Below are 20407 nucleotides of genomic sequence, written 5' to 3'. Positions count from 1 at the left end.
TTACGACTTTGGAGATTGCAGAGCTAAGTGATATATACCGTATTCTCTCTGCTAAATACTTTGGATTAACCATTGGAGCAAATCCTCGACATAGTATATACCATTGTAGCATAGTATTTCTTCTCAGTAGGGTAGAGTCTACGAACAGCAGCTGCAGTGGGAATGCTCTTGACAGCTGGGAAGTTTATGAGAGAAATACAGAACTGTGAGACCGGGTATGAATACGTGATATCGAAGGGTTTTTTAAGTCAATCTGTAGCTGTAACAGCAAAGTCTAAGTTAACACCCATTCTAGGTCCGACCCGTTCTGTGCTCCGACCCAAAATGAGCACGACTGACACTGCCAGGTCCTGATGGATCTCATTGACTTGAATGAGGTCCATTTGGGATCTGGTATTTAAAACATTTTATAAAAATAGGACATGTATAATTTTTTTCTCCTCCCAACTCCCGTCTCCTTGACGGACTGACCGATGGATCCTATTGATTTGAATGGGTCCGTCAGGAGTTGAGCGGAGAAAAAATTAGAACATGTAGTATTTTTATCTCCGCTCAACTCCCCTCCTTTTGGCGAACTTGCCGATGGAGCTCCCTTTATGGGAGTACAAAGGCAATGTGAACGAGCCCTTAAAAGGATTCCTTTAGACTCACAAAATGTACTAAAAAATACTTTAATGGGCAGGCCCGGTGCAAGAATCTTTGCCACCCTATGGGAAAGCTAATTTTGCCCCCCCCCCTTGATCCCGCCCATTGGCTCCTCCCAATGTATGGAGGCGCGCAATGTCAGGATGTTTGACGAACCTGACCTTAGTGATTGCCCCTGTCTGCCTCGGAGGTGTTGGAGTGCTCCTCCAGCAGGCTGAAAAATGCTGATTATTATAGTACGGGTGGAGTGGGGGTAGCTGGCAGGGTTATGACGGCTCTTCCTATAGACAAAATATGAAGTAAGGAAAAATACAGCGCTCCGTGGTGTGATAAAAGAGAGACCTGTGTGGTAATGCAAATGCTATATAGCCGCTCACCTGGAATAGTTGTGTAACCACATACACAACAATGGTGAGCGTTTATAAAGAAGGTGTTCGCAGACGGCCAGCTCAATACAAATGGATAGAGGAGTAGCTTCAACGGGAACGATGGTTCCACATGGCGCAGAACACAGATGCTGACAGGTAAGTAAAAGCAATGGTGATTTATTTTCCCAGAACGCAATGCATTTCAGCTGCCTGATGAAGCTGCTGTAGCAGTGAAATGCGTTGTATTCTGGGAAAATAAATCACCATTGCTTTTACTTACCTGGCGGCATCTGTGTTCTGCGCCATGGGGAATCGGCATTCCCTTTGAAGCAATTCCTCTATCCTATAGACAAAATAGGCAGCTGCCTAGAGCGTCCTCCTGATCAGGACGCCGCTCTGCCTACTACAATACAGTTAGCCAGTATCCGAAGCACCCGCTCATCCAAAGCACTAGAAGGCAGAGCCGGCCCTGATACTGGGCACTGACACTGGTTTGTATCCTATGTAGTGAATCAGTCTCCTAAAGTAGATTTCAGGGACCAGAGCTACAGGCGAGCCTTTTGTATTCCATCCACAGATGAAGAATAAGCACATAGGTAGGCACACTACCTGCAAATGCCTTCAGGGAATGCTTCCTGAAACACAAGGCAAAGTTACGAGACCAAATCCCATTTTTATGCCATAAAATGAGCTTCCTCAAAGAAGCGAAAGCCATAGAATTCCCCATTGTACAGCAGACTAATAGAAGGGAAATAACTGGTTAATGAACTCGGTGTTCTATTAACCGAGCGAGCAGCATGAGCTTATTACTCAGCTACAATCGCAGTATCAGATGGATCAAAAGGACAAGATTCAGGTATACAATAAAAGGCTGCACAAAGACTGGAGGTATGTCAGGAAGTTACTAATGCTGCTGATGAAGTCTTCTAAGTCCCACTACCAACATCCACACCCCCCTTTTCTTGGATAACATCCACTACCTTCTTGCTGTGCGGGGTGTAAAGTTCTCCCCCCTCCCACTGAACTTTGCCTGCTCTGTCTGGGCGCTCTCTCCCACCTCCTCATCTCAGATAAATCACCTTCCCCCCCAATCTCTTCCAGACCAGAGAAGTAAGGAGAGCGTGCACAGATTTGCCTTCTATCAGTCGACAGGTGTCTCTGCTGCTCAGCACCTGCAGAATTCCGAGAAGGCCACATCCTCCATAGGACAAAAGGTTTGTCTTATTTTTTTCTTTTATAGCAGGTGTAGTCATATTCAGATGGTATTTGGATGCAGTTCCTGAAGTTTTTTCCAGTGTCTACACGTAAAGGAATAGATAGCACAGTGGGGTCAGGGTCACCTTTCTGTTTCATTGTGGCACTATTCAAAACGTTACGAGATTGGACTGAGAGGTCTCAAACCTGTGGTTTCCAAACTTTGGACCTCCGGCTGTTGCTAAACTACAACTCCTAGCATGCCCGGACAGCCAACGGCTGTCCGGGCATGCTAGGAGTTGTAGTTTAGCAACAACTGGAGGTCACTGTCTTAAACAGGAATTGTCATTGTCACTGTCTTAAACCAGAATCAGCCACAATAAGATTCAAGGGCATATTCTTGTGTCATTGCTTCATTATACAGAATAAAGACCCAGATAATATCCTACATTAAATGATATTAAAATAAAACACTCAAATGAGTTTACTTTACTCTATAACCATTTGGACATCCCCGTCTTCGTCTAGGGGTTAGAATAGTAAAATGACTACAACTTCAGTTAGAATGTTACAAGCAAAATTGTTTCAACTATAAAAAAAAAAAAATAGTATTACGTCACTATGGGAAAAATGATATAACGCAATAATATTTTGTTTCGGTCCATGGCTGCAGTATGTGATAATATTTCTATTACGGCAGGAGCTCTCCATATTTTATAGTACTGTAGTGTACTGGGTTGTATAGCAAGAGAAGATCTATACTTGTGATACATGTTCGCTCATTCATTTTTCGTGAAGATTTATACGTGTTGATAGACTGTGCGTCATGGTATATGTCATATGTTTATATAGCACTGTATGTGGCTTTTTTATGTTTATTGATATCTATAACAATGCTCGACTATAAAGTCATCGGGCGACGCTAATATGGGACATGAAAAATTCAAATGTATTAACATTATCTGAGTGCAATAAGAACATTTTCAGCTAATATATGGACAATATATTTCTTTTTTTTTCTAGTTTTTTATTTGTATTCTTTAAACACACACATCCCCTCCCCCACCTCCGATGGCCTTTCACCCCAACATTCAGTGCTTGAAAGAATTATAACCCACTTTATTAAAAGCCTAACACTACTTTCACACCACAAGGAGGGGAGGGAATGGCAATAAATAATAGAGAGGCTGCTCCCCAGTGGTGATAGATTGGGGTAATAGAAAGGTTCCTCATAAATTCACAAATAAGTAGCCATTCACTTCTAGAGCGACCACCATTACATTAGTGATGAGATGTAAGTAGGCCAGCCTACAGTAGTATTAGCAGGCATTGAGATATAACATAGTCCCTGCACAGATAGAATTTTGAAGTACTGATATAGTACCACATTACCTCATGGTAGTCATGAGTCTCCATCTTCATTATAGTTTACGGTAGTTTGCAGAATGAAATGCATTACAATGGATATTGGAAAATATGTGTGAAAGCTGATATACCACACAAACAATGTTGGAATTATTCACAAATGGGAACTCGTCTGCCATTATTTCAGGAGGTCTTACGAGTATTAGTTCTAGCCGGCATGTAACAGAGTTTGGTTGGATGTACTCTAAATATATAGGCGTATACAGTAGTAAGTAACATACATAGAAAGACAAAAAGGTACCCGCACTCACCGCGAGGAAACAGCAGACCGATTTCTATGGCATTTCGTACAGATCTGACTTCACGCTGACAGCAGGGCGCTCAGAGTGGAGGCGACTGCCGGCAAAGTTTCGCGCAGATCCGTTCCGAGGCCGGAAGAAGCGTGATCTGCGCAAAACGTTGCTGGCAGTCGCCTCCACTCTGAGTGCCCTGCTGTCAGCCTGAAGTTGGATCTGTCCGAGATGTCATAGAAGTCGGTCTACTGTTTCCTCGTGGTGAGTGCGGGTACCTTTTTGTCTTTCTATGTATGCTATTGGGTGACTTCGGGTTTCTTGGTTACCAGCACCTCCGGACCCACAGGCATCAGGACTCCGCGTTGCCACAGTTTCAGAACGCTAGCCTCCACAGTAACCTGCTGACATAATTGGTCTTTCTCCACAGCAGTGCCCTCTAGCTTGTGTTCGTTAGTACAGTAGTAAGTAATACAAAGGTTGACACAGGCATCATCATAGTCAATGGGATGTAACATCAATTTCACTTTAAAATAAATATCATATAAACAGTAAACATTATTGTGACTAATTCATAGCAATAGAAAACAAGAAATGTTCCTTAAAGGGGTTGTCCAGAGAGCAGAAAAAGGGTTAACTTTTCTGATCCCTGGCACTCCACTTCCTCTTCTATTAACTCTTCTCAGAAGTATACCGTCAAAGACAAGAGGAGACGGGTACCAATTTATGATCATTGCCTGTGGGACCTTGTAAGGCTATTGTACATATTATGTGAGCATGATTTCCTTTCATGCGATGATCGCAATTTGGTATTTGCCCTTTTTTGTCTAGGAAGGTATACGTTCAAAAAGAGTGGAGGTGGATTATGCAGTGCCCAGGACCTCCACTTTAAAGGGTTTCTTTGGCCAATAAAACGTATCATCTATCCACAGGAAAGGGGATAAATGTCGGATAATGGGGGGGTGGGGTTGTGGAAATCTATAGAATGGAAGGTGTCTCTTATCCTGGAGCACTCAGCCCACACCTTTCGAGATAAATCGGTCTTGAGAGTGGCAGCTCCATCACAGGTCCCAATGATGTGCCCCCTCAGCTGGTGATTGGTGGAGCAGGACGTCACTCTAGGACCAGTTCATTGTGGAAGTTGGGAGCTGGAACGCTCTAAGGTAAGAGAGGAGCCCTGTCTTGAAGATTGTGGTGGGTCCATGAGGTCGGACCTCCTGAGATTAGACATTTAACCCCTATCCTGTGGATAAAGGATGAGTTTATTTGCCGGATAAACCCGTTAATGCCAGTTTTACATGGACATTATGCAGATGCATTTTTGCATCTATAATACTGGGGCAAATCCCAGCCTGGTCGTGCTTTAATCACAGCTGCCAGTTCGGGTAATCAGACCTGTGGTCAGGCCAGGAGCCATGAGCACAATGCAGACATACAAATGTGTCTATATAACACTCAGAGGAAGCCATATTTTTTTTAGGAGCGGGTAATGACTAGATTTTCCAATTTCTTGGTTTAGAAACCAATACAATTGCCTGTAAGGATAAAGAGCTTTTAGGAAAGTTCTAAACACAAATACAATCTGAAATGTAAGGATTTGTTCATGAGGCAATGGTTTTATAATCATCTAATCCCACAGAATATTTATTTCTCTCCCATTGGATGCATTTTACCTCTACCATGTAATGGTTTGTTGTTCTGGGGATCCCCTGGCCAACAACAAAAAAACTAAACAGTTTGCATGCACATTGCATTAGATAGTTATAACAGCATTAAAACAGCATAGTTTCATTGGTAGGATGGAGTTGCATGCCTCAACTAGCTGACATATTTACTTTTATCTCAGATTCCTCTCTAGACAATTACTTGACATTCCAGAAAATTATCAAAAGTGAAAAAGAGAAGTCAGGTCATTCATGCACCGAGGTCTATAGCAGCCAATATCACTAAAGCTAAGTTATAAAAGTGTTCAATAACTGGATGATAACAGCAATATGGCTGAGTGGTTCTAAATAATGGGAGTCATTGTAAGGACATTGCTGTCAGGATCTGTCCTCATGTGACATGAACGATTGTATGAATTAGAATTCTCATATTACTAATGAGCTGTTGGGAGTCATGTTGGTCGGCCATTATAGAAAGGGATTAGACTTAGACCTTATCTTAAATGGGAAAGAACGTACAACTTAAGAGTCCACATTTATGACTGCTCACCTAGTGACTTCTACATATATTGGACCTTTTATTGACTATGACATAGATTCTTATAGTTTCTAATTCTATTGTTTTCTATAAGTCTCCCTGTTATCCCATACACAACTTTCTTCCTCTTTCCCTCTTATCCCGAGTGAATGTATATAATCCCCTAAACAAAAGGATGCTGTGCAGGGCAGTCAGCTGAGGCGGGTTATATAAGGTAGGGTCTTTCTTGTCCAACTACAGGAGCAGCAGTAAGCAGGCAGCATTATGTCAAGTCTAGAGGGGAGCCCTGAACCGGGACAAGATGACCAGAACTATGATGACTGGTATATCGATGATTCCCAAGAGCCAACAGTGCCACCTCATGAGTAAGTGAAACTTTTTTATTTATCAAAACATTTTGATAGATGGAATATTTAATTGTTAAATGGGACATTAAAATTCATTTGGTTTAATGCTTACTTGTTTAATGGGTCTAGGGAATGATGTATTAAGGTCCAGATAGTTTGAGTTTATTGAGAAATTGTTGTGGGATTGGGGGGAGATAGTGTTAAAAAATGCTAAAGCAAGATAATGTGGTAGCTATTTTTATATTGTATTTAAAAAGTAAAAAGCAGAAAAACATGGAGTCATTTGTAGAAATGTATATAGAAAATATTTATTTCAATTGAAAACAGGTCTATCCTAGACCTAAAAATATGTACACATATATAATATATAATAGGGAGACTTACAGCATCAAGAAATAGGGCAATACCCATTATATGTATATAACATCATAATGTGGGTAGTAGCTACAAAAAGTGCATGTTAGACCGTGTTGGAAACATAAGTATGAATAAAAAAGCCCAAGTGGCCATGTATTGCACAATTACCCAAGAATAATAACAAATTATAAACATGCATAGCAGAAGCCACCAGGTGATAAGTTTTAACCACAAGTATGTTGGGACGCCCTCACTCCAACGTCCGTTTCGGCTATGCCGCCTTCTTCTGGGAGTAGATTTTTATTCATACAATTAGGAGGTCACTCAATGAGCTTATACACTGTATAGAGTAAATAATGTTAGCCACGGTGGATGTTACAGTACTGGGTCAATATAGACATTAATGCTCAGTTTTCACTTGTATATTTATTGATATTTAAAAAGTAAGTACAAAGATTAAAATGAGAAAAGGATGGTGCAAAAGAAAAAGAAAAAAAAAAGCATTGTGACATATACCAATCAAAGGTTAAATATGTTTTCTTCCAGGATAATCTTACCGTGTTTCCCAACATTGTCTGATGGATTATATCACCTTATTCTTGCATCTGTATCTGTGAGTGTATAAAGCTAATCCTATTTTTTATTTTATTTTTTGCATTTTTTCCCATGACTATCACCCATCATTTATAGTACTTGCCCTTCTCTATATAAATCAGGGAACCTTTTATACCAACCTCAGAATCCAGGGCCCAGCTGTGACTACAACTGCTGCACTCCCTATAGTTACGCCCTGATGTACAGTGAAGCTTGGCTATTAGTACAGTACATAAGCCTTTATTTTAATGTTATTTAAAAGAGTGTGCACCTTACATCCCCTTACATGCACACTTGACTGATTAACTGCAGAAAAACCTGCAACAATCTGCATGAAATCTATGTGAATGTTTATTGGGGTTTTGATGATGATTTGGTGCAAATGTTATCATTCCCAATGACATAAATTGACATGCTGCAGATTTTTAAACCATTCTGCAGGTCATTTTTTTTTTCCAGAAAAATTCCCGATATGTGTAAATGAGACTTCAAAAATCCTATTTACTTTACTGGTTGTGTAATCTGATGCAGATTTTTGCTGTGCAAAGTTCTCTGCCTCCTATATACATTTTGAATATAAAAATAGTGTGTCATCCAAAGCACAGTTATATCTGTTTAACTGAAGATTGGGAAGCATAATCTTTCCCAAAATAGTAATAAAAATAGTATTTTTATAAATATAAAATAGTGCCTTTTGCAGTTTATAGGTTCACTCATTCAAAAAAAAAAAACATATCTTTAAATTCTTTACGAATAAGTATATTGGGAAGGGAAATAACTAAAGCTGTGTTTTCCAAATATAGGGTCCAATTTGTGCCAAAACAAACCCAAAAACTGTTTTACATGACTTAAAATGTGTTTTGATCAGTTTTGTATTCATACAACAAGGGGACATGGCGTACTGGCTTAAATTTGGGGCATCTTTAGGCTAAGTTCACACTATCTTTGTCACACAAGAATCAAACAGTTTTTATGTATCTTCCTTATTTTATTTTACAGAGGAAGGGCAGAATACTGCTCCAAGTAGCCAACTTCACACCCCACTATCTGGAATGTATAACAGCAATATTAAAGGTGTACTCCCACCCTAGACATCTTATCCCCTATCCAAAGGATAAGGGATAAGATGTCTGACCGCTGGGGACCCCCGCAATGTTGCGACCGAGACCCTCCAGCGCTTCCGGACAATAAACAGGTGGGTGCCGCACGCAACATTGTGGGGGTCCCCAGCGATGGGACCCCCGCGGTCAGACATCTTATCCCCTATCCTTTGGATAGGGGATAAGATGTCTAGGGTTGGAGTACCCCTTTAAAGGGGGAATTTATCACTAGTCCTCGTGTGTAGTTGCTTTTCTCTAATTCTTTTTGGATGAATTTCGTACAGTTGAGGGAAATTTATTACAAGCTTGCATGATGTGTGGTAAATCTCACACAAGTACATTAAAGTAGGCTGTGAGAATAAAAACGAGTAAGAAAGCCTTTTTCTAGAAGTCTGCTTAGGGTGGTGTAGATTTGCATTTAATAAACTCATGATCACTGTAAACACATCTTAGGAAAAACTTCTAGCTAGTCAGTTTTGTAGAAGTCATGATGGAGGTTGGTAGCACAAAGCAGCACATGCAAAATATTATGCGCAAAGGAAGACTAACACCAATGATATGTTATGTGTTTAGTCTATACTGTAAAGCTTTGGCCCCAGTACCTACCATCCATAAAGCCACCCAGTGCCTAGCATGGGATAACATGGGATAGGCTTCCTGATCAGCTCTTACTGTGGACAAAGCAAAGGTTCAGAGGGAGAGAGAAAAGTAGAGATGTATCTCTAACTTTATTAGTCTACTAGGAACCCATATCAGAAATTATTTCAACTAAAGAAAGAGGGACAAGGTTTCTTATCATTTTGCTGTTTGTTTTCTTTCACATTGTCATAAACTCTTCTAGATTTGATAGAATTTCTTTATGATTAATCATGCACCATATATCGCTTACTTCCTAGCTTTGCACTTTGCTGTTTCTGTGTTTCCTGATTCGGAGGCAAAAGCTTTGCACCTCTTTCTGTTGGGGCGTCCCTGGTGTTCTCAGGTATTTTGTTGTCACTCTCCCTCTTTGGTATAACCTCCTTTTCCACTCTCAGTCTCCTTTGCTTCTGCATGGTATACCACGTTTACCTATTACGCTTACCTCTACAGCCCCTTGAATCTCTTAGAAGGTTCTGGCAACAACTGGGTGCCCTGTGCAGCTTTTGGGTTGCTGTTTTCCTCAATCTTTCGGATGCTTTTAGACCCTACTGCTCTCAACTTCATTCCATACAGTGACGGGGCTCACAAAGGTAAATTTTCACATACAATACAGTTCTGTCTTTGCAAAGTTTGCTGTCATCTGCACAGTATCACTATTTTGGGTTTTTGGTGAGCACTGGCACAACTATAGGAATTGCAGAGGTGGTAATAACAATTGGCTCCACCATCTTTGGATTGGCCTTAGCTTGACCAACTGTGTTTAAATAACTTTTTCTTACTGCCCAGTAATATACTGTGACAAAATAAATGAATATTTTATGCAAAAAAATATACATACCTTCTATATACTGTAACGTGTTATTAGATAGACACATTGGTAATTGGTGGATTTTGAGCCAGTTTATCAAAACTATGCTTCTGAATTAGACTCACACTATTGGTCAGGTTGAATGATGAACATTAGGCCTAGACCTTTATTGTAGCAGAATATGAACAGAATTTTTTTGAAAATCCCCATAGGAAAATTTATTGACAAAGTACACCAGTAACCGGCATCTAAAAGTTGCATATTTTTGTGCAAGTCCTTTTTGGGCAAAAATATGTGACTTTTTATCACTTTACACAGTGCTTGCTGAGTGTTTGAGGGGCTTACAGTAAATGGGCATGGCTTGCTAAAAGGAGGTGAGGCCTCTCAAATCCACCAGGATTGTTATAAGTTATTCCTCAAAAAAGGTGTAAATTGTAGCTGAAATTTTTGCCCGATCCTAACTGGAATAGATTTTACTCTGCGGTATATGGGCAGTAAAAGGATTTATTAAGAGGCCTGCCCCACAGAATAACAAGACTGGCATGTAAAAGCCATTCTTTAGTAAATCTGCCTTCAGATGTTCTATCGCCAAACTAAATACAGGGGTAAAGAATAGCAACAAAGTCTAGCGACAAAATATTTCAGCCAAAAACTCTGCCTGTGTCAACCACAACTTATCTTTAGATGGTCTTTGATGTTTTTCTATGAGGAACTTTTTCATGCAGTATATTCTATGGCATCACATAATGTCAGATTAGCCAAAAAAGTAAAGTAATAACTTCAGATTCTTTAAGTTGCCTTCAAAGGTGTACATCATAAAGATAGCCAGCACAGTTTCTATAGGACCCCTAGATGGCTGGATCACTTATTGGATCCCCAGAGCATGCAATGTTAACCAAAAAAGACTGACAGCAAGCTAGCACCAATTTCTCCTCTCTAAGGGTGACCACATTCCTTTAAAGGGGTATTCCAGGCAGAAACATTTTTTCCCCTATCCAAAGGATAGGGGATAAGATGTCTGATCGCGGGGGCCCACTGCTGAGACCCCCCCCACGATCTCCCTGCAGCTGGTTTCCGGGACTGGGGACGTGACGTCATGCCATGCCCCCTCCATTCATGTCTATGGGAGGGAGCTTGACGGGTGCTGCAGGGAGATCGTGGGGGGGGTTAAAGGGGTACTCCGCCCCTGGCATCTTATCCCCTATCCAAAGGATAGTGAATAAGATGTTAGATCGCCGCGGTCCCGCTGCTGGGGACCCGGGGATCAGGGTTCGCTCTGTGCGTAATGACGGGTGATACAGGGGCCGGAGCAGCGTGACGTCATGGCTCCGCCCCTCATGACATCACGGCCGTCCCCTTAATGCAAGTCTATGGCAGGCGGCGTGACGTACGCCACGCTCCCTTCCCCTAGACTTGTATCGACGAGGGCGGGCCGTGACGTCACGAGGGGCAGAGCCGTGACGTAACGATGCTCCGGCTCCTGTATTGCCCGTCATTACGTGCAGAGCGATCTCGCTCTGTGCAGTAATGATAGCGGGGTGCCGCAGCGGCGATCCCCGGGGTCCCCAGCAGCGGATAGGGGATAAGATGTCTAGGGGCGGAATACCCCTTTATGTGTTGACCAATGGAGAGAAAGGCTAGGCCACTACCAGATGTCTCTGAAAAGAGAAGGACAGGGCATGTGAAATCCAACACACCCAATCCTTATTTCCCCCTAACATTTTCTGTCAGAGAAGAGTCAGAAGACTTACACTTGTCATACACTTTATATAGACAATGCTGATATGGCTGGCAAGATCTGACAACTTTTGACTAAAGTGTATAGCCAGTAACAATTGCTGCCTCCTCACCTTTATGTGTGATCCTTCTTGCCTCCTCTAAGGCTGGATATTATAGATTGTCATTTCAATGTATTAAACTATACATCAACACACAGATTTGTCCTAATATAAATAATTTTCTATGATATGTCATTTGAATATTTAGCATTAAACACAAATAATGATGATCCAAAAACTTTTCACATTAAAAATTAACATACAGACTCCATGCAGATACTACCCTTGGTCCGATTCACAACCAGGACCCAAGCACTGCAAGGCAACAGTACTAACCACTGAGTCATCAAAGGGCACATATATGTCATAAATATTATTATTTTATGTTTGTTGTTGTTCTCTTTTTTTTATATACATTCTATTACATATTTATCTACAGAGTTTTGGAAAATCCTTGCCCTTTTCTATTACCCTGCATTGTACTACCCGCTTCTGGCAAGTTATAGTGTGCAAAGAATACCTGGGTACATAGTGGGCACCATCTTATCCTGGATGCATTGTGGAGCATTAATATGGCAGAAAGTAGAATGCCCTCAGACACCACAGGTAAGTGACTAAAACTAATAAATGTCTGCTAGCTGGTAGAAAGAAACCTAGCAAACATAATACTAGATCACTAATAGAAGACCATCCTTGTAGCATAAAAACTAGAAATGACAGATAAATAACTCCCTAGTGCTAGATAGTTGGTTTTATAATGTTTCCATTATTCCTGCATACAGGAAAAAAAACTGAAAGTAATAATAGCAAACCTGATTTGTTGGATGAATTATTGTAAGTAAACAAAAGGTGACATGACAAAAATTTTCTGCCTACCAAATCATTTGCTTGTACAATAATATGAAAAATATGAGAACAGGACACACATGAATAATGCATATATAAATAATATATGATTTTTCACAAAAATAGTAAAATTCACTTTATTACATGCAGAAAATAAAACGGTAAATATACATCTGGAAATGGAACACAGTTGACGTGGATCAAGTTGGTGTAGCCGAAACGTGTTAATTATGTTCCATTTCTGGATGAATTTTCCATTTTAATGAAATTAAATAAACTGAAGATTTAACTTGAAGGCCACAGTGCTGCACTTGTTTATAGAGGAATTTTATTTATTTTCACCTATATTTTTCCCCCTATACTGGATGAAGTTACATGGTGGAGAGCTGATTCTTTCTTTGCATTTAAACTGCAAAGGTATAAGAACAACAAATATAAAGGCCAACATTTATTAGGTCCTATATCATTTACCTACTGTGGTGACCCACAGTGATGGCGGGACCATGGGGTGTAGCGTGTAGGTGGATGGGGCAAGATGGTATTAACCCCTAGTGTTCGTGACGCCAGAGTGGTTTTTGGGTATCGGAACCACCCAAACGATATCTCCGCTATTCCATTAGCTAGGCAGTGAAAGGAGAGTCCACAACCAGGTTATGGTTTAACGGAGGCTTTACTGAGTTAAGACAGGTGTTATTATCTTCACAGCTAGGCCAGAATCCCAAAGAGGTGGCCAGGAACACAGAAGGACCTCACAGCAAGCTGGAACCAATTATACTTGTAATAGAATTTATATAATTGACTTGAGGCTTGACTAGACTGTAGATAGTGACAGCAGACATCGATTTGACTTACTGGAATGACTGTAGATTTGAGGCCTTCCAGGTGCTGGACACTAGCACTGAGATCTCTGGTGTTTTCTGATCTCAGTAAAGTGATGATGGTACAAGCTGCGGGTCATGTGTTAAACTTGTGCCCTCTGGGTAACACGTGATTACATAAACATAACATGTGACATTTCACAGGCCTTTAGACATTCACTGGAGTCCTCCAAAGGTCCTTTATACTGACTATACATTGACATACTGACTATAATCCTATTACATTAAATAACACTATAATAACAGCAGGGGAGACACTGCAAGAGAGCCCCCTAGGTCACCGAGGGACTCAACCTGACAGGGCCTAAGTGTAGTGCAGGACCATGTCCTGTACTGGGACATCCCACTACTATAATGGATGTAAAAGTCTTTAGAGAGTTAGAGAAATATATGAGATAAAGTAGTATTCTTGGGGTCCCTTATTTTTTCTGGACTTTATCTTAATAATTATAAGCAGATGGCATCAGGCTAGACTCATAGAAAAACAGAAATTATATAGATTTTAGGTGTAAACTAGACAGCTATATAACCAGGGCTCACGTCCTACAGGAACACATGGGAACTGAGTTCTGCCACTTTTTCCACAGCAGGAACACCATTCCCATTAGTAGTAGTCCTTCAGAACCAGCTCTTGAGTGTAATTCTTGGATGCTTTGCTTTCCCACCCTATTTTCCTCCAGGACTTGACCCATAGGCGTGCGCACGGGGTGTGCCGGGTGTGCCCAGGCACACCCTAATCAAGCCCAGGGAGGCATCCGAGGCCACCATGAGCAGCCCGCAGAGGACCCCCCCGTCACATTCGGGACATCCCTGTGTCCCGAAAGATCTTTTCGGGACAATAGGATGTCCCGGTTACCTTTCTACAGTGGCCCCCGTGTTAACTTTCAAAACACAGGGGCCGCCGTGAAGTAGCGCACGCAGGGACGTCATTGACGTCCCGTGCGGTCGCCCATAGCAACAGAGGAGCGGAGAAGGAAGGAAGGAAGAGGATGCGCGAGCCGGCCGGAATGGTAAGTGACCAACACGAGCTGGTGTGGGGGAAACTATGTGGAGGAAACTATACTGCACCTAATGTGGGGGAAACTATACTGCACCTAATGTGGGGGAAACTATACTGCACCTAATGTGGGGAAAACTATACTGCACCTAATGTGGGGAAAACTATACTGCACCTAATGTGGGGGAAAGTATACTGCACCTAATGTGGGGGAAAGTATACTGCACCTAATGTGGGGGAAAGTATACTGCACCTAATGTGGGGGAAAGTATACTGCACCTAATGTGGGGGAAAGTATACTGCACCTAATGTGGGGGAAAGTATACTGCACCTAATGTGGGGGAAAGTATACTGCACCTAATGTGGGGGAAAGTATACTGCACCTAATGTGGGGGAAAGTATACTGCACCTAATGTGGGGGAAAGTATACTGCACCTAATGTGGGGGAAAGTATACTGCACCTAATGTGGGGGAAAGTATACTGCACCTAATGTGGGGGAAAGTATACTGCACCTAATGTGGGGGAAGTATACTGCACCTAATGTGGGGGAAAGTATACTGCACCTAATGTGGGGGAAAGTATACTGCACCTAATGTGGGGGAAAGTATACTGCACCTAATGTGGGGGAAGTATACTGCACCTAATGTGGGGGAAAGTATGCTGCACCTAATGTGGGGGAAACTATGCTGCAACTAATGTGGGGGAAACTATGCTGCAACTAATGTGGGGGAAACTATACTGCACCAAATGTGGGGGAAACTATACTGCACCTAATGTGGGGGAACTATACTGCACCAAAAGTGGGGGAACTATACTGCACCTAATGTGGGGGAACTGTACTGCACCTAATGTGGGGGAACTGTACTGCACCTAATGTGGGGAAACTATACTGCACCTAATGTAGGGGAACTGTACTGCACATAATGTGGGGAACTGTACTACACCTAATGTGGGGGAACTGTACTGCACTTAATGTAGGGGAACTGTACTGGTGCAGTACAGTTCCCCCGCATTAGGTGCAGTACAGTTCCCCCGCATTAGGTGCAGTACAGTTCCCCCGCATTAGGTGCAGTACAGTTCCCCCACATTAGGTGCAGTACAGTTCCCCCACATTAGGTGCAGTACAGTTCCCCCACATTAGGTGGCACCTAATGTGGGGGAACTGTACTGCCAACCTAATGTGGGGGAACTGTACTGCCAACCTAATGTGGGGGAACTGTACTGCCAACCTAATGTGGGGGAACTGTACTGCCAACCTAATGTGGGGGAACTGTACTGCCAACCTTATGTGGGGGGACGTATACTGCACCTAATGTGGGGGAACTATACTAACTGTGTGTATGTGTGCGTATATATACATATATGCACGCGCGCGGCGTGAGTTTGTGCTTTAGGGTGCACACCCTAATGCAATAGGCTGCGCACGCCTATGACTTGACCCTGTATATAACATATTTAGTACTAACAATCTCAGGTGTATATGGACAGTCAGCATATCCCCTCTGACATCTGGGGACAAGCATGGCTGCATTTTTACTTAGCAGCCATTTATCTCCTACCTTCTTTTAAAGGCAACATACCCATATGACCAGGGAATATGCTTATTTACAGAGTAGTCATAAAAAGAAAGCTGCTGGACAATGATCTATTTGCATAGCATTAATGTCCCTTTTATAGAATATACCATTTATAGAAGATTGTGCTACATTAGTTCTTTGCCAGAGATGACAGGCCTCATGGTTCTATTCCTTTTTATCTCTCAGTTCTACAGTTATTACTCCTTATTAGCAACTGTGCCCCAGATCTGCTGCCTTATTCTGCTGAGCATCATCTACCCTACGCTTCTCCTTCAAAAACTACGCCAGCCCTCGCACTCCAAGCAGGTAGGTAGTAATTCCGATTCTGCTTAGATTGTGTGCTTGCAATAGAGGCTTATACTGTATGCAATGTGCCATGCTGTGTCTAAGAATGACTGACAGCCTGAAAAGATGTCTGGCAAGATTTCTCTGCTCTGTATAAAAATAAAGGGTTTAGCGTGAGCTGGCACCAACTGAGTTACGTCCTGCTGTGGGTATTAATGGAAGGATTGGGTTCTTTGATTCTGTTAGTTTTTTTTTTCTTAATGCTGGACACAGTTTTTGGATTTCACTGTTCACATGTGTAACTGTACCTCGCTATATAAAAGGCTTTTTGACAAGGTGCAACATGTATTACGTTACAATGCAAATCTGATAATATGGTAGATTGATAGTTAGATAATTTAATATATGAAAGAATTTGGCAGGAGCAATAGAAGGAGTACAACTATAATTTTGGTATGATAGCAGATGTGATAAAAGGTAATAAGAAAAGTGTTTCTAAAGAAGACAACAAGAGAATGATAGAGAGGGGAGCAGGTAGGTTGACAGTGTGGACAAGGTGTCTTCATCGTACAATTACATTGAAGGCCTTTAGATTTGTAGGTTCCTGTAGACCCCACAGAATACTTCCAAACAATTCATAACTCATCGATTTATTCCTACAACACACCAAACGGCAGACATGTTGTTTGGGCATAGAAATGATCATTCATAGCCTGGTGTACTATATAGCAGGATTAGGAGACATATAAAGGTAATAGTCCGTCCGTTCGGCACTGCGGCTATCCCCTTAAATAGCTGGGGATATCAGGACCAGGGCTCTGTAGTATTGGTACTTGCTAATGTTGTATTGGTGGTTCTCTGGCTTAAGGAATGTATAGCAGGTTCACATGAAAAATCTGGAGAAAATAGAACAGCCAGTCACTCACCAAATAGCACCATGGCCGGACGAAGCACTTAAGTGTGCGAAACGGAGCTTGTTGCCACTGTACCCCCTTGCTCTTCCCTTTTGTATCCCCCATGTATGTGAGTATTATCATCGGCATGGAATAAAAGCATGAAGAAAGAGCTATTTGGTGAGTGACTGGCTGTTCTATTTTCTCCAGATTTTTGATAGCAGGATTAGTACATAACTGTTATGTGGTAAGGGATGGGGTATTGTCACATCATTAAAAAGCAATGTTTAGGTAAAGGTTGGTTTGTGGTGGCAACAGTTAGAGTCAGAGGCATAACATGTAGCTTCTGGGCCCTAATAATCTGTAACAGGGCCCCATGCCTACCAGGTGCCATATATAAAACTGGCGTCTTTTTATAGGGCAGAGGTGCCTTGGGATGCACCAAGACTTTTTGGCATCTTCTACCTTTGCTTCCCTCTAGACTTGTCCCTGATAACAATGCACCAGTAGCAGGGCTATCCAGTGTGTCCCCATAATGGAGCTAGCATCACTGTCCATTTTAGAATTCCAACTAAACTCCACATTTTACCATGCCAACCTCATGGCACCCTTCACAGCCTCAATGAACACTTAGCCATAATAGCCATAACTGCAGTCATTCCAGGGTTCCTCTATAGAAATGTCTACATTGAGCGTCACTTGTTTTCTTATATTATTATTATTTGTGACCAATAAAACCTCCATATCAGATGACGTTCAGAACCTTGAGTGATGACTGGAACGTGAAATACTAAGTCAAGGATTCAATGTCATTTTAGACACCTAGTAGTCAACCTAATTGTAATTGATTCGTAATGTAATATGTCCATACAGTTTACCCAGAGGGCACATTACTGGCAGTTCCCCGATATCCATATTGTTGATATCATGAAGGGTATAGGTCTACATCCTGGACTTACTCCTGCTGCAGACAGAACTACATGTATAACTCGTGTTTTCTTTCAACCTTGAAGTCCTGGCAACGTGTGCTTGAGGGAAAGCTGGCATTGCTGCAGCCCACTTTAGATGTTACCTAAGTCGTGTCCATGTAAAGGGATTTCAAGTGGGGAATGAAGTTCCGCTGAATAGACTCATTGTCCCAAAAATCTGTCCCATGTGATTAATCAGCCTGGTTCCCATGGTGACTGGCCGTTACTTAACGCAGACTTTATCTGATTATTTATCAGCTGATGTGACTATAGAGGATGTGGGCAAGTGGATGTAAATTTGGATTATAGATATAGAACTGTATCTATGGATGTCTAAAAATAGATGTCATATTAAGACCTACCTATTAACCCTTGTGTGTATTTGTGTAAGTAGGTGAGAAAATCACATCCACCTGTATTGCAATTTTTAGCTATGTGATTTTAAAATGTTCTAGGTTACATGTTATCACTGTGAAATTACTACAGGGGGAGGGTTATCTTTGGTAAGTTATTTTTTTATATATTTTTTGCTTTGTTTTTTCCTTACGTGCACCAATTTTCTAAAAAAAAATTGCACGTCCTTTATAAAGTTGGCGCGCCTAAAAAACTATAAATCACTTCAGAGCACCATTTGGTAGGATTCATCCTCATCTCTGCGACTTTTCTACACAAAAAGAGTTGTGACTTTTTAAAAGTGCTTTCCAAAGTCGGTTTTATAAGCCAGGTCTGGGCTGGTGGAAATTTGCAGTGTTTTGAAGGGGTTTGGGACATTTTGTACAACATTGGCACTTTATAAATAAGGCACCACTGTTGAAAAATGAAAATACCAAAGGAAAGGGAGTTTGCACAGTTTGTCTTACACTTCTAAACAAGAGAAAATTCACACAGAAAAGTGCTTAGGCACACATGCAACATTTTATGCACCACTTGTAAGCCAAAAAAGGTTTTAAAGGGTACCAGAAAGCTAAACAGATTTGTAAATTACTTCTATTAAAAAATCTTAATCCTTCCAGTACTTATCAGCTGCTTCATACTACAGAGGAAGTTCTTTTCTTTTTGAACTTGCTTTCTTCTGCATTAGGCAGCATTCTCAGGAGGTAGTGGATCTGCTAGACCTGTGTGGCAGATGACGTGGGCCATGCTAGGGAGTGGAGTCTAAGGTGCCGCTGGTTTTCACCAGAGCCCGCCGCAAAGCGGGATGGTCTTGCTGCGGCATGCGGCACCCAGGTCACTACCCCTGGCACAACGCGACCACACAGGTGGCTGAGGTGATGTGAGGCACAAGAGGGATTAGGGAAGACGAGGTCTGGATAGCAGGAGGTCAGGGCTGGCAGCACAGGTGCGTAGACAGGAACGTAGCAGGAGGTCAATAGGCAGGCGGCAAGGAGCAAGGTAAGGTCACGGAACGAATGGGTCTGGAACATGGCAAAGCTAAACAAATAAATGCTTTCTCTAGGGCACTGGGGCTACAAAGATCCGGCAGGGAGTGATGGGAGGTGCAGATATTTATAAAAAAAAACAGTGCAGGTGCAAACCATAATAACAGGCGCACTGGCCCTTTAAATCTGAGAATTTCCTTTCTGCCTGACCATAGTGCACGCGTGTGCCTAGGGGGCGGCGGCACGTGCGCCGGCGCTGAGGGAAGACAGAGGAAGGAGACGAGCACGAAGATGAGAGACGGGCTGGGACTTGCATGCGGGCGCGTCCGCAATGTGAATCCCAGCCCCAACGGCTGGGGAAGTGAGAGGGGGGATGCGCTCACGGCCAGCGTGTCTGGCCAGAGTGCTAGATGTAACATCTGCCTGACCACAGTGCACTCTGCTGACACCTCTGTCCATTTTAGGAACTGTCCAGAGCAAACCTATCCTGCTCTGGACAGTTCCTGACATGGACAAAGGTGTCAGCAAAGAGCACAATGGTCAGGCAGAAAGGAAATTCAAAAAGAAAAGAATTTCCTCTGTAGTATACATCAGCTGATAAGTAATGGAAGGATTAAGATTTTTTAATAGAAGTAATTTACAAATCTGTTTAACTTTCTGGCACCAGTTGATAAAAAAAAAATGTTTTCCAGTGGAGTGCCCCTTTAAATATCTTTATTAATCTCTCCCTTTATGCCCAATAACCTCATGACAGAACTGGAGTAAAATGCATGTGGTTTGGACCACCACACATGAGCCCAGGCAAACTTGCCTGCCGATTTATACAATTTTATGTCTTGTCAGCCGCTTTGATCATTCTGGCCCGATTTGTGATTTTAACTAACTTTGACGCAAAC

At 42.0% G+C, this 20407-nt stretch overlaps 1 protein-coding gene across 1 annotated transcript in view; it reads left to right on the top strand.

Annotated features, from left to right (window-relative positions):
• The first annotated feature begins 2040 nt into the window (after nt 1-2040).
• Nucleotides 2041-20407, top strand: part of STRA6 (signaling receptor and transporter of retinol STRA6) — a 108690-nt gene continuing 90323 nt past the window's right edge. The window contains exons 1-7 of the mRNA XM_056572755.1: nt 2041-2227; nt 6305-6429; nt 7315-7381; nt 9359-9444; nt 9552-9691; nt 12127-12293; nt 16173-16292. Of these exons, the coding sequence (XP_056428730.1) occupies nt 6329-6429; nt 7315-7381; nt 9359-9444; nt 9552-9691; nt 12127-12293; nt 16173-16292 (681 nt within the window). The 5' untranslated portion in view covers nt 2041-2227; nt 6305-6328. The remainder of the gene's footprint in view (nt 2228-6304; nt 6430-7314; nt 7382-9358; nt 9445-9551; nt 9692-12126; nt 12294-16172; nt 16293-20407) is intronic.

The sequence above is a fragment of the Hyla sarda genome, chromosome 4, assembly GCF_029499605.1.
Source record: "Hyla sarda isolate aHylSar1 chromosome 4, aHylSar1.hap1, whole genome shotgun sequence".
In the NCBI taxonomy this organism is placed as follows: domain Eukaryota; kingdom Metazoa; phylum Chordata; class Amphibia; order Anura; family Hylidae; genus Hyla; species Hyla sarda.
This window is presented reverse-complemented; position numbering and strand designations above follow the sequence as displayed.